The sequence below is a fragment of the Molossus molossus genome, unplaced genomic scaffold, assembly GCF_014108415.1.
Source record: "Molossus molossus isolate mMolMol1 unplaced genomic scaffold, mMolMol1.p scaffold_m16_p_4, whole genome shotgun sequence".
Lineage (NCBI taxonomy): Eukaryota > Metazoa > Chordata > Mammalia > Chiroptera > Molossidae > Molossus > Molossus molossus.
The window spans coordinates 40,036,653-40,052,671 of record NW_023425377.1 but is presented as its reverse complement, the minus strand read 5'-3'; the positions used below and the strand labels follow the sequence as shown (position 1 = coordinate 40,052,671).

At 41.7% G+C, this 16,019-nt stretch overlaps 1 protein-coding gene and 1 non-coding gene across 3 annotated transcripts in view; one reads left to right on the top strand and one right to left on the bottom strand.

The window, feature by feature from the left end:
• Nucleotides 1–1,354, bottom strand: part of CDKN2AIPNL (CDKN2A interacting protein N-terminal like) — a 29,264-nt gene extending 27,910 nt beyond the window's left edge. For both annotated transcript variants that reach the window (XM_036281627.1, XM_036281628.1), the window contains exon 1: nucleotides 1,077–1,354. In XM_036281627.1, the coding sequence (XP_036137520.1) occupies nucleotides 1,077–1,315 (239 nt within the window). In that variant the 5' untranslated portion in view covers nucleotides 1,316–1,354. The remainder of the gene's footprint in view (nucleotides 1–1,076) is intronic.
• Nucleotides 1,355–6,965: 5,611 nt separating this feature from the next.
• LOC118616567 lies at nucleotides 6,966–7,072 on the top strand. Its single transcript, XR_004956564.1, has one exon. It is a non-coding gene; the product is annotated as a U6 spliceosomal RNA (small nuclear RNA).
• Nucleotides 7,073–16,019: the final 8,947 nt, after the last annotated feature.

Here is a 16,019-nt window from a genome sequence, read left to right as displayed (position 1 = left end):
TTAGTTAACAGTTCTTCCACTTGGGGATACAGAAAAGGCTCTAGGAATACAAACAGAGCAGGTATTTCAGATTTACAAAACAAACAAGCAAAAAAAGATTTACAAAAATAGAGGCTCTGTACATCTGGCAGTACATATTCATGGATATGGAATGAGGGCCAAAAACATTTTAGTTTTTGAACACATGGAATGTTCTAATGAAAATAACATTATTTATTCATTTATCCAATTTTATGACATTTGCCAAATCTTGGGTCCTGTTAACCAGGATTTCCCAGGGGCACCTAGAAGGCAGAGAAAAGGGATGGATGTGACTGGCACTACTTCCCCAAATCTTGTTCTAATAGCCCCCAACATCTGAAAGCAATATCAAGTAGCTGGGTGCTAGAGGGGCCATGTGACCAGTCAGCCAACCATAAGGAGGAGCACAGAAACCGGACTAAGCTGAGTCATTTTATCCTAATATAATTTCAGGAAAGCTAAAATAAAAGGAGGTGGGAGCCTCAAGATGTGTCACCTTCTTCATGGCTGGGGGAAGGGGATGCAAGGCATGTTATTTTCACAAGAGGAAAGGCAGTGATCAGTGTGGGGAGATAAAGCTAAGGGCCACAGATTACATCCTGCCAGAAGCTGCAAAATCCTAGGTATGTCACTCCCCTCTCTCAACTTCTTCATATGCAAATTGGGGATCTCTTTCCATCTCCGAATTTGCCTTGTGGGTGAAAGGAGCTAATGGGCTTGAAATGCACTCTGGAAAGGTGATAGTTTGAGCTAATACTAGCAATACAAATAACAATGGCAATTTTAGAGTCCAGCATGTACTGAGTTCTTGCTAGATGGCAGCCTGTACTAAGTGCTTTGCTCCCTTTAATACTGTAAGCATCTCAACTCATTTTCCAAATAACGAAACCGAGGCACAGAGAGATCATAAATATCTTTCCAAGGGGCTGGCTAAGGGTGGGAATCAGACGTAGCCGGGCCAGTGCGGTTGGAGGATGGGGGTGGGGTCAGCCCCGCGCGAGGGCTGCGGGTCGGAAGGCAAGGGACAGGGTCAGCCAGCCAGCAGGGGTCCGCACCTGCAGCCCAGGAAGAGGTGGTTGGCCCAGACCATGGAGAGGGACAGCAGCTGGTCCAGGCGGCCGCCGCCGTCAGGCGGGTCGCGGTAGTCGGGCAAGTGGCGCCGGATGAATTCCATGCGGGCCTTCCATTGCTTCTCGCTCTCCGAGTAGGAGCGGAACTGCTCGGCGAAGTCGGTTGCCTGACGTACCCCAGAAACCAGCTCCTCCACCGCTGCAGCGGCCTCGCCACCCACCATGGCGCCCTTCGCCGCCAAGAGCCAGACCCGCCCGCTGCCTTCCCGACACGCACTGCGCCACCTCCCGGGGCTAGAGGGGCCCGGGCGGCGCGCGACTGCTCCGGAGGACCGGCCTGGAGCGCCCTCGCCGGGCGCGGCGGCCTGACCGGCCCGGCCCCGCCCTCAGATCTCCGCAGCCCGCGGCTCCAGGGCGCAGGGGCGGTCCTCGGTGGACTCGGTGGGGAACCGGGAGGGAACCGGAGGCCCTGAAGCACAGAGACCCCGCGCCCCTTTCTCTCATTCGGCTGCCGGGTGCCAGCCGAGCTGCGCTGTGTCCTTGCCCCGAGGGCTCCCTGGGCACCCGGCCCGCAGACGAATTCCCTCAGTTTTGAGGACGGTTAGGTGTGGCTGCTCCGGTTCTGTCGGATTCCCAGAGGCCCACACTCCACCCAGGCTGTGTGTGGCCCGCCTTCCTTGAGCGAGTCATCCATCCAGTTAAACACCTGCCAGGCCCTTTGCCAGGTGCTGAGGATGCAGTGAGAGCAAACCCAGAGCCCTGGTTTAATGAACTTGACCATCTATTGAGGGAGGCAGACACTAGTGAAATACCTAACTGCTCAAGTGAAAATTTTCAACGTTGACACATTTTCATGAGGAAGAGGCCCAGAGTTCTAGGAGCATAAATAAGCAACGGCCTCGATTCAGACCTGGGGGTCAAGGAAGCGATGCTGGATTGCTGAGATGAACAGGAGTCAAGTACATAAGGAGGAGTAGGCCGTGGCAAGACAGAGCCTGGCCGGATAAGAGAACAGCAAGCGCTGTGTGACAGGGTCTGAGAGTGGGGGCAGCAGAGGAGGTGAGGCCCCAGAGATCAACAAGCACAGCAGGTCATGGCAGGGACTGTGGTCTACATCCTAAGAGGAATGGGGAGCCACTGAAGGATTTTAACCAGAACAGGGACACATGTTTCCAAAAGATGTTGGAAAGAGCCAGAATGGATGTGTCCAGAGATGAGCAGGTGAGCTGGCATGACTCTGCTGGCTGTTCTAGGGTCACACAGCAGACCCTCTGAGACAGAAGAGCTTCGCTATTTATGGTGAATTCCCCATCCCTGGAAGCATTCAAGTACATTTACTGGGAAATCACTTGCACCAACATCAGCCTTGAGAAATTACTGACCTAATAGACTTTCCCATCATCCCCCATAAGAATGTGGGGTGGGGTACAGAGCCAGCCCTAGATTCCAGGATCCAGGGCTGGTCCTATGTTGTGAGTGAGGCCATGGGGCAGATCTAACTACGGTGCTGTCTGCTGCTTCTGCAGCTTCTAATGGGACATTAGCCACCTTGCCCCCGCCCCACCCCCACACACAGGCAGAAACCCCATACAGAATGGAAATACCAAGCAGACTTATGAGTAGACTGTACCTGCAGACCCAATACCAGGCTCAGGGACATCTTATATGGTTAACAAAAGGGAGGCATGTTACTTTCACTATGGAGAGCAGGGAGAAGGTGGACAGGGCTGTGAAGCCAAAGACAGACTCAACTTCTCCATAGCAATCAGGAATAGGCGCCCAGAGCTGGGCCTCCCAAATTGAGTGCAGATCATATCTCCCGAGGGACTTGTTAAAACAGTAGATTCCCAGGCACATCACCAGACACTCAGAGTAAAGGCCCGAGGTAATTGATTCTACCTGGGACTGACCAAACTTTGAAAAACCTGTAATGTTGATAAGGGTTTAATGAACACAGTTCTTTGTCACCGGATTGTAAGGTGGAGAGGCTGGCCCAAAATAGGAACCTGGGCTCTGTGACCAGCAGCTGCAGCTAAACGGCTAACTCAGCCACTAGGGTGTGAGAAAGCTAAGGGGTCATCCAGCAACTAGCTTATTCAGCATCATTGTTGACAGTGATGGGATATACGCATACATGTACCTATATACTAACATACTCAGACATGCATGTAGGTTATAAGAACCCAAAGGTGCAAAAATAGGTATTCTTAGTTTAATAATATGAAATTATTGACATACTTTCAACATGCAAAGCAGAAAACATTTTAAAATGTGAAGTAGTTTAAAAATTCTGGTATTACTTTTACAGGACCCTGTGGCAAGTCCAATTACTGACCAGTTTGTTTCTCATTTGTTTCTATGATTCAGATTTTCTTAGAGTACTTACTTCCATAGACAAGAATCAGTTTTCCTACCTTATCTTTTTAAAACATCTTTATTGAGATACAATTAACAAACCATAAAACTCACTTGTTTAAAGTGTTTAATTAAATTGCTTTAGTGTATTCACAGATTTGTCCAACTATCAATACATTAAATAGAGATCATTTTCATCATCCCCCCCAAAAAACCCATATTCATTAACAATTGCTTTCTTTTCCCTCCAGCCCCTGGCAACAACTAATCTACTTTTTGTCTCTATGGATTTCCTATTGTGCACATTTAACATAACAGGAATCATACAATATGTGGTCTTTTGTAACTAGCTCTTTCACTTATATAATGTTTTCAAGGTTTACCCATGTTATAGGATGTGTCAGTACCTCATTTCTTTTTTGAAAATATGTTTTTATTGATTATTTAGAGAGAGAGAGATAGAAACTTTGATGTGAGAAAAATACATCCATCAGCTGCCTCCGGCATGCCCCCTACTGGGGATGGAGCCAGCAACCCCAGGGCATGTGCCCTAACTAGAAATTGAACCTGGACTTCTCAGTCCATGGGACAATGCTCAATCCACTGAGCCACACTAGCCAGGCCTCATTCCTTTTTTTAAAAAAAATTATTTGAGAGAGAGAGACAACAATTTGTTATTTCACTTATTATGCTTTCATTGTTTGATTCATATATATGCCTTGACCAGGGATCAAACCTACAAACTTGGTGTATTGAGATGATGCTCTAACCAACTGAGCTATCTGACCAGGGCCAATACTTCATTTCCTTTTATGGTTGAAAAACATTCCATAGTATGGATATACCTTGTTTTGTTTATCTGTTAATCATTTGCTGGCCATTTTGGTTGTTTCTACATTTTGGCTATTTTATTTATTTTTTATCCTCACCTGAGGACATTTTTGCATTTATCTTCAGATACAGCACTAGGGAGAGCGGGAGGAAAGAGAGAGAAACATCAATGTGAGAGAGACACATCAACTGGCTACCACCCACATGACCCCAACCAGGGCCAAGGACAAACTGCAACCGAGGTACGTGCCCTTAGCGGGAACCAAACCCGGGTCTCTCTGATCTACGGGCCGATGCTCTAACCACTGAGAAAAACTGGCCAGGGCCATTTTGGCCATTTAAATAATGCTGCTATGAATATTCACATACAAACTCCTGTGTGGACATATATTTTCAATGTTCTTGGATATATAGTGGATTGCTGGGTCTATTTTAACTTTCTGAGGAACTTACAGATTGTTTTCCATAGTGTCTACACCATTCTGCATTCCCACTGGTAATGCATGAAGGTTCCAGTTTCTCCATATCCTTGTTAACACATTACTTTCCCCTTTTTTTATTATAGCCATCTTCATGAGTACAAAATGGTATCTCATTGTGGTTTTGTTTTGTATTTCCCTAAGGACTAATTATGTTGAGCATCTTCCATATGCTTTTTGGCCATTTGTATATCTTCTTTGGAGAAATATTACTCAGGTCTCTTGCCCTTTTAAAAATAATTGACTTTATTTTTTAGAGCAATTTTAGTACAGCAAAATTGAGTGGAAAGTACAGTTTCCATGTTTACACACACACACATACACACGCATGTGTGTGTACACACACAGCCTCCCCACTATCAACTTCCCCCACCAGAGTGGTATGTTTTGTTACACATATCATTATCACCCGAAGTCCATAGTTTACATTGGAGTTCACTCTTGGTGTACATTCTATGGGTTTTGACAAATGTATAATGACATGTATTCACTGTTATAGTAACATACAGAATAGTTTCACTGCCCTAACAATCCTAAGTGGTTTTTGAAGAGCAAACATTTTTATTTTGATGAAATCCAATTTATTTTTTCTTTTATGAGTCATGAGTTTTGGTCCTATTTAACAAATCTTTGTCTAACACAATGACATAAAGATTGCCTGTTTTCTTCTGGAAGTTTATTATAATTTTAGGGTTTCCATTTAGCTCTATGATTCATTTCAAGTAAATTTTTGGATATGATGCCAGGTATGGGTTGTCAAGAGCAATAAAGGATTTAAGATTTTACCCTGCTTGCAAGTTAACAAGTTGCTCTGTCACAATTTCAATGGATGCTGACAAAAGACATAAGAATCCTAAGACAGACAAAGAACTTGATTACAGCACAGCAAGCGGTGTGAGCTTCATGTTTGCATTGGTTCCCCATGTCCCCCAAGTCTCACAGGGGGTATGCCAAAAGACCCAGGTAGATGAAGTCTAAATAGGTACACACGAAGGGTCTGTATCACAGCTCAGCAACTCCAAGCTTAAGGAACATCAATCTTTTATGAAAGACTGCAAGCAAACCTGCCCAACCTTTGCCCCAGAACAATACATTATCATTTTTATCTGGCCAGCAAACAAACTTGCCCTTTGCACTGGAGGTAGACACTATCTCCAGACTGTTTCATGGACAAACATCCTTGAAAAGGCAGTCTGGAACAAAAGGAGAGTTAGTGTGAAGACACTTGAGAGATCCATGGAGAATTGTTGGGATTCTCCCCACCCCCCTTTTTTTCTTTTTCTTTTTTGCATATGGTTGTCTAATTGATCTAGTGCAATTAGTCGAAAAGGCTATCCTTTTTCCATTTAATTACCTTGATACCTTTGTTGAAAATCAATTGAACATATATGTGTGAGTCTATTTCTGGACTCTATTCTGTTCCATTGATCTATGTGTCTATCCTTTTACTAATAACCATATTGTCTTGAATACTGTAACTCAGGAGTTAGCAAACTTTTTCTGTAAATAGTGGGCTACATATAATTCCTGTTGCATACGTGTCTTTGTTTCTTTTTTCAACCATTTAAAAATCTAAAATATTGTTTTTAGCTGGTAAGACTTACAAAAACAGGCTGTGGGTTAGATTTGGCCCATGTGCCATAGTTTGCCAACCCCGCTATAGCTTTATAGTAAGTCTTAAGATCATATTGTTTGAGTCCTCCAACTGTGTGCTTTTTTAAAAACTGATTTTGAGAGAGAGAGAGAGATTTATTTGTTGTTCCACTTATTTATACATTCACTGGTTGATTCTTGTATATGCCCTGACTGGGGATCTAACCCATAAACAACCTTGGTGTATCAGTGCTCCAACCAAGTGAGCTACTCGGCCAGGGCCAACTGTGTTCTTTTACAAAATTGTTTTGGCTATTTTATTCTGTTGCTTTTTGATAAAAATTTTAGTATTAATTTACCAGTTTCTTGAAAAATAGGCTGCTGGGTCCGGCCAGTGTGGCTCAGTGGTTGAACATTGACCCATGCACCAAGAGATCCCTGGTTCGATTCCCAGTTAGGACACATGCCCAGGTTGTGGGCCCAATCCCCAGTGGGGAGCATGCAGGAGGCGCCCAATCGATGTTCTCTCTCATCAATGTTTCTATCTCTCTCTCCCTCTCACTTCTTCTCTCTCTAAAATCAATAAAGGAAAAAAATTTTTAAAAAAAGAAAAATAGTGCTCACTTCAGCAGCACATATACTAAAATTGGAATGATACAGAGAAGATTAGCATGGTCCCTGTGCAAGGATGACACGCAAATTCGTGAAGCGTTCCATATTTTTAATTGCCAATGATATATCAGATAAGGGATTAATTTCCAATATATAGAGAGTGCTCATACAACTCAACAAAAGGAAGACAAAGAACCCAATTTAAAAATGGGCAGAGGAACTAAATAGACACCTCCTCAAACAGGACATACAAATGGCTAAGAGACACATGAAGAAATGCTCAACATCACTAATCATCAGAGAGATGCAAATTAAAACAACAATGAGGTATCACCTCACACCTTCCAGAATGGCCACCATCAACAAATCATCAAACAACAAGTGTTGGCCAGGGTGTGGAGAAAAGGGGACTCTAGTACACTGCTGGTGGGAATGCAGACTGGTGCAGCCACTATGGAAAACAATATGGTGTTACTTCAAAAAATTAAAAATTGGACTTCCATTTGACCCAGTGATCCCACTTCTAGGAATATATCCTAAGAAGCCTGAAACACCAATCAGGAAGAATATATGTACCCCCATGTTCATAGCAGCACTATTTACAATAGCTAAGATCTGGAAACAGTCCAAATGTCCATCAGTAGACGAATGGATAAAAAAGCTATGGTACAGCCCTGGCCGGTTTGGCTCAGAGGTTAGAGTGTCGGCCTTCAGTCCGGAGAGACCCGGGTTTGGTTCCCGCTAAGGGCATGTACCTTGGTTGCAGTTTGTCCCCAGCCCTGGTTGGTCATGTGGGTGACAGCCACTCGATGTGTCCCTTGCACGTTGATGTTTCTCTCTCTCTCTCTCTTCCTCTTTCTCCCTCCCACTCTATCTGAACAAAAAATGGAAAAATGTCCTCGAGTGAGGATTTAAAAAAAAAAAGGTACATATATACAATGGAGTACTATGCAGCTGTAAGAAAAAAGATCTCTTATCCTTTGAGACAACATGGAGGGACCTGGAAAGTATTATCCAAAGCAAAACAAGCCAAACAGAGAAAGACAAGTATGATATGATCTCACTTATTTGTGGAATATAATGAACATAACAGTCTGAGGAATGGGGTAGTCCCAGAGACGTGGAAGTGGGGTACAGACTGACAATCCCCAGAAGAGGGGGTGGTGGGGGAGAGATAAACCACAGAACTTATATACATGTGTGCATGAACAATGGACATGGACAACAAAGCTGGGGACAAGGCGGGGAGGGAGGGAGAGGGGGGAATCAGTGGAAGAAAAAGGAGAAACGTCTATAACAAAAATAAATAAATTAATTAATTTTAAAAAAAGAAAAATAGGCTGCTGGGATTTTAATTGGGATTGTATTGAATCTATAGATCAATTTGGGAAGAATTCACATTTAACACTATCGAATCTTCAAATTAATAATCATGATATATTTCTCCACTTATTTAGATCTTATTGTTGTGGAATATTTTAAAATCCAATGAAACATTAGATTTATACAGATATTTACCACTTTATTTGTTTTTCATTCCTTCTCTATCTCTTACTTCCCATCTGCTTTTATTTTCCTTCCACTTGAAAATTTGTTTGCATTTTCTTTACCACAGGTCTGCCTGTGGCATGCTCACTTTTTGTCAACCTGAAAATGACTATTTTTCCTTCTGTATTAGTTATATGGCTGCATTACAAATTACTCCAAAAATTAGTGACTTAAAACAATAAACATTATCGCCCTGGCTGGTTTGGCTCAGCGGTTAGAGCGTCGGCCTGTGGTCCAGAGAGACCCGGGTTTCGTTCCCGCTAAGGGCACATACCTTGGTTGCAGTTTGTCCCCGGTCCTGGTTGGGTCGTGCGGGTGGCAACCACTCCATGTGTCCCTTTCACATCGTTTTTCTCTCTCTCTCTCCCTCCCGCTCTACCTGAACAAATGAAAAAATGTCCTCAAGTGAGGATAAAATAAAACAACAATGAACATTATCTCACAGTTTCTGTGAATTAGGAATGCAGGAGGAACTTAACTGAGTGGTTCTGGCTCAGCATCTCAATACTTATTGCCTGGTGCTTCATGTATGGAAAGGCTTGCTTAGGGCTAGAACCACCTCCAAGATGGTTCACTAACATAGTTATTTGCACAGGTCTCAGTTTCTCACTGTATGGACCTCTCCACAGGGCCCCTTGAGCATCCTCACATGGCAGGGGTCTTCTTCAAAGTAAGTGAACCAAGAAAGAGCAAGGCAGAAGCCACAATAACTTTCAAGATATGGACTCCTAGGTCACATACCATCACTTCTAACTTACTCTATTCATTAGAAGTCAGTCACAAAGTCCAGTACACATTCAGGGGCAAGAGAATTAGGCTCCACATTTTGGATGGAGTGTCGAATGTATTTCAAACCACCACTCCTTTATTTCTTTTCTGTTCATTTTCCTCTTCGCCTTCCTCTTCTTTCTCTTTTTGCTCCTCCTCTTCCTTTTGCCTCCTAAGACTATCTTGAACATTCCTCACCAATTCTTTTGGGCCTGGAAACCTTATGAGAATTCTACAGGATACACTAGAAAATAATCTAGAATGTTTCACTTCATTTCTTTCACCACTAAGTTATTTCTCATGTCTACATTGCATTGGTTACTAAGTCTAATATATCCTATATATTAGTGTGAGTAGTATTTCCCTATTAAGAAAACTGTTGCTTTTCTGCTAAAAAAAAAAACAAACTTATTTTTTCATTTTGAGGAAGTAATTCTCATTTTACTAAATGTTTTTTTTCTTTTTTATTAATTAATTTTTTGTTACAGATGTTTCTCCTTTTTCCCCCATAGATTGCCCCTCCCTCTCCCTCCCTGCCCTTTCCCCAGATTGTTGTCCATGTCCATTGTTCATGCATACATGCATATAAGTTCTGTGGTTTATCTCTCCCCCTCATTTTACTAAATGTTTTAAATCACAAATAAGTATTTATCAAATGCATTTTTGATATTTATAAAGATACTTATGATTTTCTATTTAGAACTATTAATATGATTATTTATATTAGGTTTTCTAATATTGAACTTTATTTACAGTCCTAAAATTAATTTCATTTGGTCATAATACATTCTTCTTTCAATGTGCTTTAGGATTCTGTTAGCAAAATTTTAAAATGAGATTGGCTTACTTTTTCTTTGTTCTTACAATTGTTATTATATTTTGGTATGTATATACTTATATTTTCTTTTTGAAAATAATTTGTTCTTTTTCTAGGCTATGGAACATTTATTTATTTATTTATTTATTTGATCCTCACCCGAGGACATTTTTCCATTTTTTGTTCAGACAGAGTGGAAGGGAGAGAGAGGAAGAGAGAGAGAGAAGCATCGATGTGAAAGGGACACATCGAGTGGTTGCCACCCGCAGGATCAACCAGGGCCGGGGACAGACTGCAACCGAGGTACGTGCCCTTAGGGGGAACTGAACCCGGGTCTCTCTGGACCGCAGCCCGACGCTCTAACTACTGAGCCAAACCGACCAGGTCGGCTATGGAACATTTAAAAAAATTTTTTTTTGTTAATCCTCACCTGAGGATATTTTTTCCATAGATTTTTAGAGAGAGTGGAAGGAACAGAGAGAGGGGGGGGGAGAGGGAGAGGGAGAGGGAGAGGGAGAGGGAGAGGGAGAGGGAGAGGGAGAGGGAGAGGGAGAGGGAGAGGGAGAGGGAGAGAGATGTGAAAGAGACACATTGATTGGTTGCCTCCCACACACGCCCGGACTTGGGGAGGGGATCAAACCTGCAATTCAGGTAGACACCCTTGACAGGGAATGGACCCACGACTCTGGCGTGCAGGCCGACACTCATAACCATTGTACCACACCTGCCAGGGCTAGGCTATGGAGCATTTTAAAAAAATCACTGGAATCATTTGTTCTTTAAAGGTTAGTAGAGCTGTAGCATTCCTCTATAAACAATGAACCTGATGTTTCTTGGTTTTTTGAGGGGAGGGAGGGAGGTAAGTATTTGACAAATTTTTATCAAATTCTTTTGACAAAATTATTTATTAAAAGTTTTGATATAGCCCTGGACATTATGGCTTAGCGGTAGAACATTGGCCCACGAAGCAGAGTCCCAGGTTCGATTCCGGCCAAGGGCATGTACCTTGGTTGCAGTTCATCCCCAGCCCTGTTTGGGGTTGTGAGGGTGGCAAACAATCGATGTGTCTCTCTCACATCAATGTTTCTCTCTCTCTCTCTTCCTCCCTCTTTCCCTTTCGCTCTATCTGAAGATAAATGTAAAAATATCCTTGGGGCCCTGGCCGGTTTGGCTCAGCATTTAGAGCATTGGCCTGCGGTCCAGAGAGACCCCGGTTCAGTTCCTGCAAAGGGCATGTACCTCAGTTGCAGTTTGTCCCCAGCCCTGGTTGGGTCGTGTGGATGGCAGCCATTTGATGTGTCCATTTCACATCGATGTTTCTCTCTTTCTCTTCCTCTCTCTCCTTCCCGCTCTGAATAAAAAAATGGAAAAATGTGCTCGGGTGAGGATAAAAAATATATATATATATATCTCCTTGGGTGAGGACTGAAAAAAAAAGTTTTGTTATAGCCCAGCCAGTGTGGCTCAGTGGTTGAGCATTGACCCATGTACCAAGAGGTCACCTGTTTGATTCCTGGTCAGGGCACATGCCCATGTTGTGGGCCCAATTCCCAGTGGGGTCATGCAGGAGGTGGCCAGTTTATGTTCTCTCTCATCTATGTTTCTATTTCTCTCTCCCTCTCCTTTCTTCTCTCCCTCTAATATCAATAAAGAAAAACAATTTTTTTAATTAAAAAAAAAGTTTCATTACAGCCCTGGCCAGCATTGCTCAGTGGTTAGAGCATTGGCCCACCCACTGGATGGTCACGGGTTCAATTCCGGTCAAGGGGCACGTATCTGGGTTGCAGGTTCAATCCCTAGCTCTGGTTGGAGAGTGCGAGGGAGGCAACCAATGGATGTCTCTCTCTCACACTGATGTTTCTCTCTCTCTCCCTCCCCTCTCTTCCTTCCACTCTCTAAAACTCAATGGAGCCCTGGCCGGTTTGGCTCAGCGGTTGGAGCATCGGCCTGCGGTCCTGAGAGACCCGGGTTCGGTTCCCGCTAAGGGCGCGTACCTCGGTTGCAGTTTGTCCCTGGCCCTGGTCGGTCGTGCGGGTGGCAGCCACTCGATGTGTTCCTTTCACGTCGATGTCTCTCTCTCTCTCTCTGTTCCTCTCTCCCCCCTCCCCCCACTCTACCTGAACAAAAAATGGAAAAATGTCCTCGGGTGAGGATAAAAAAAAATAAAAAAAATAAAAAAAATAAAACTCAATGGAAAAAATATCCTCTGGTGAGGAGTAACAAAAACAAAAAATTTTATTATAACTTCTGTAACATTATATATTATATTTCTGCATAATATTTTTATTATATTCAAATTATTTTGAAAAACATATGCAAATTGGTCTATTTGGTTTTCTATCTTTAATTTTCTGATGAAACTGTATATTCATATAGGTTTTCAAATGTATCTGCATAAAATTATATAAGGTATTCTCTGTTTTTTGTTTTGCTTTGTTTTGTTTTTTATTTTCTTTTTTTTTTTTTTTATCCTCACCCGAGGATATTTTTGTACAGATAGAGTGGGAGGGAGAGAGAGGAAGGGAGAGAGAGACAGAAACATCGACGTGAAGGGACACATCGAGTGGCTGCCACCTGCACGACCAACCAGGGCCGGGGACAAACTGCAACCGAAGTACATGCCCTTAGCGGGAACTGAACCCGGGTCTCTCCGGACCGCAGGCCGACGCTCTAACCGCTGAGCCAAACCGGCCAGGGCTGTTTTTTATTTTCTAATCTTTGTATGTCTGTTTCCCATTTGTAATTTCTTATTTGGGGTTTTAGTACATTTCCTTTTTATTATGATTAACTTATCTTGTGGCTTACCTAATTTACTGAATTTTTTCTAATAAGCTTATTTATTTATAAGTTCTTTATTTTGTTAGATTAACTGATTAATTTCTGTATTTATCTTTATTAACTTTTCCTTTTGCTTTCCCTTGGTTTATTTTAAAATTATTTTTCTTGTTTCTTGAACCAGCTGTTTAATTTATTTATTTTTCTATTATTTAAGCTATGAGTTTTCCTTTGAGTACTATTTTAACTGTACTCCTAGGTCCTTCTATATATGTTCATTATTATTGTTTTCAAGAAATTCTGCAGTTTTGAATTTGTGTTTTCCCTTTGATTATGGATTTATTTCATATAGACCACCATACACATGCAAATAGAAGGACACTGAATATGTGTTGTTTTTTTTTAATTGATTTTAGAGAGAAATAGAAACATCGATGAAAGAGAACACTGATCGGCTACCTCCTGCATATTGCCCACTGGGGACCTGGCCCACAACCTGGGCATGTGCCCTGACTGGGAATTGAACTGGCGACCTGCTGCTACATGGGTTGATGCTCAACCCCTGAGCCACACCGGCTGGGCTGTTTTCTGAATATGTTATAAATGTCAATGTTTATTGTGTTATTATAGAATGCTATCTATATTATTTCTACTGTGGGGAAACAATGAGATTTAATTTGTGGCCTAACATATAATCTTTTGCATGTATAAATATTCCAGGCCACTTGAAAAGAAATTATATTCTCTATTCTCAGTGCTCGATGTTTGATGCATACCAGTAACATCTGCTTTATTGATTATGTTGTTTGGAATTCTAAATTCTCGTTTCATTTTGATCACTTGGTATGTTTGAGATAGGGCAAGGAGAATCAAAATCTTCTATTATTAGTGTATCTTTGACTAAATCTCCTTGCATTTCTTTTTATTTAATCCTCACCTGAGGATATTTTTTCATTTATCTTCAGATAGAGTAGGAGGGAGAGAAAGAGAAACATCACTGTGAGCGAGACACATCGACTGGTTGGCACCTGCACAACCTGACCAGGGCCAAGGACTGAGGTATGTGCCCTTGACCAGAATCGAACCTGTGACTCTTTGGTTCGCAGGCTGATGCTCTAACCACTGAGCCAAACTAGCCAGGGCTCTCCTTGCATTTCTATTGTTTCTATTATATGAAAGTTCCTGCTGTATTATTTGGTGCATATATACTCATAACTTAAATTTTCATGCTGAGCTCTGGCTGGTTTGGCTCAGCAGTTGGAGCGTCGGCCCGCAGACCAGAGAGACCCGGGTTCAGTTGCCTCTAAGGGCACGTACCTCCGTTGCAGTTTGTCCCCGGCCCCAGTTGAGGTTGTGTGGGTGGCAGCCACTCGATGTGTCTCTCTCACAGCCATGTTTCTATTTCTCTTCCTCCCTGTCTCCCTCCTGCTCTGTCTGAAGATAAACAACAACAACAACAACAATAATAATAATATTTTCATGCTGAATTATAGCCTTTAGCATTAAAAACTTTTTTTTGTCTTGTTTCAAGCTTTTTTCTATGATGTCAGATATTAAGATTTTTAAAGTTTATATTTTTCTCATATGCCTTTCTCTGCCCATCCTTTTATTATTAAGCTTTCTGATTATTTGTCCTATATGTATATAGCCTATAGTTGGATTGGGCTTTTCTATCTATTTTGAAGACTATTTTAAAAATAGATGAGTTAAACTCTTTTATATTTAGTAAGATAACAGATATAGTTGGTCTCAATTCTGTTATTTTTTTAATGTTGTATTTTCATTATGTAGTTGCCCTTTTTCTTTTTTTTTTTTTTTTTTTTTTAGTTGCCCTTTTTCTTAATGTAGTTTGATATTTAGGAAAGTTTGTATTTTTGTTCTAGAAGTTAACTTTATAAAATACTGTTGATCCATTTTCTTTTGGGACTGTATCTTTTGATTACCTACTATGAACAACCATAAAATTATCTTGTAATCTCATCCTCTCCCTCACACTCCTCCTCCATTATACAGTCAGTAAAATTATCAATCTTAGTGTTTATGATCTAGAACCTTTAAATATTACCTTTTGAATCAATTAATTTGAGGTGATCATTGAGCTTATTCTTATTCTAATCTCTTTCTCTTCAATTTTTTCTTAGTGATAAGAAATTTCTACCATATTAAAGAATGTGATTCTGCATTCTGATGTCACCCTAACCTCTGTGTTTGTTTGACTCTTTTTCTACAGTTAAATACATTCCATGCTCAAGGAGGGGCTTTTTTTCCCTGGAATTCCTCACGTTTGCTCAGTAGTGCTGAGATTGTTCCATGGTTCTAGTCGGTTCCTCAGGAAAGGCTTGTTGTGATAATGATATTTCCTGGTTTCTTACAGGTTTTAAAATGTTTGTCTACAGGCTTTATACTTAAACTATAATTTTCTTCCTTTGTGTGTCTTGTAGGTGTTGCTCCACTGTTTGCATAGTAACTGTTGTCCTGAACAAGTGGGGGAGGGGTGGAAAGGTGGGGCCAGCGGAACTCTCTGCCAGAGTGATGAATTTCAAACACGGTCTCTCTGAGAAGTCACCTCTTCTCTGGATTTCAAAGGTTGTCTGTCCATCTCTCTTTCCCAGATTTCTTTACAGCCTCTGTTTCTAAGAGAAGGTACCTTTTAGAAGTTTTTTTTCTTTTTCCAGTGCTTTCCATTGTCCCCAGCAATCTTTCTTTGTACAGTTTAGGACTTGTTCTCACAGTTCCCTTTCAGAGTGGGCTTTCCCATTCTGGAAAGGAATAATAATAAGAAGAACTTTCTGAGCTCTCTGAGAACCTACATCCCTTCCTCACTCAAGGTTTTTCACCAGGTCTCCTGCTCTACCTCACCTTTGGCAGCTCCTAACAAAACTTTGGAGGTGGCATATTTCTCCTGGTTTCTCTTTGTTGTTTCCTTGTTGAGTGAGTGAGTTCAGAGCTACACTACTGCTGTGTTCCTCAAGAAACAAAACATTTTCCTATTTTTAAATTCTAATAAAAAATTTAAATCAATGCTACTTATTGATTTGTGACTTATCCTTTCATCTAAAGTTCCATGGATATTTAGTTTTTATTTTCCTTCTGATAAACTCCAAAAGTGGAATTCCTGGTTCAAAGAGCAGGACACTTTTTTTTATCCTC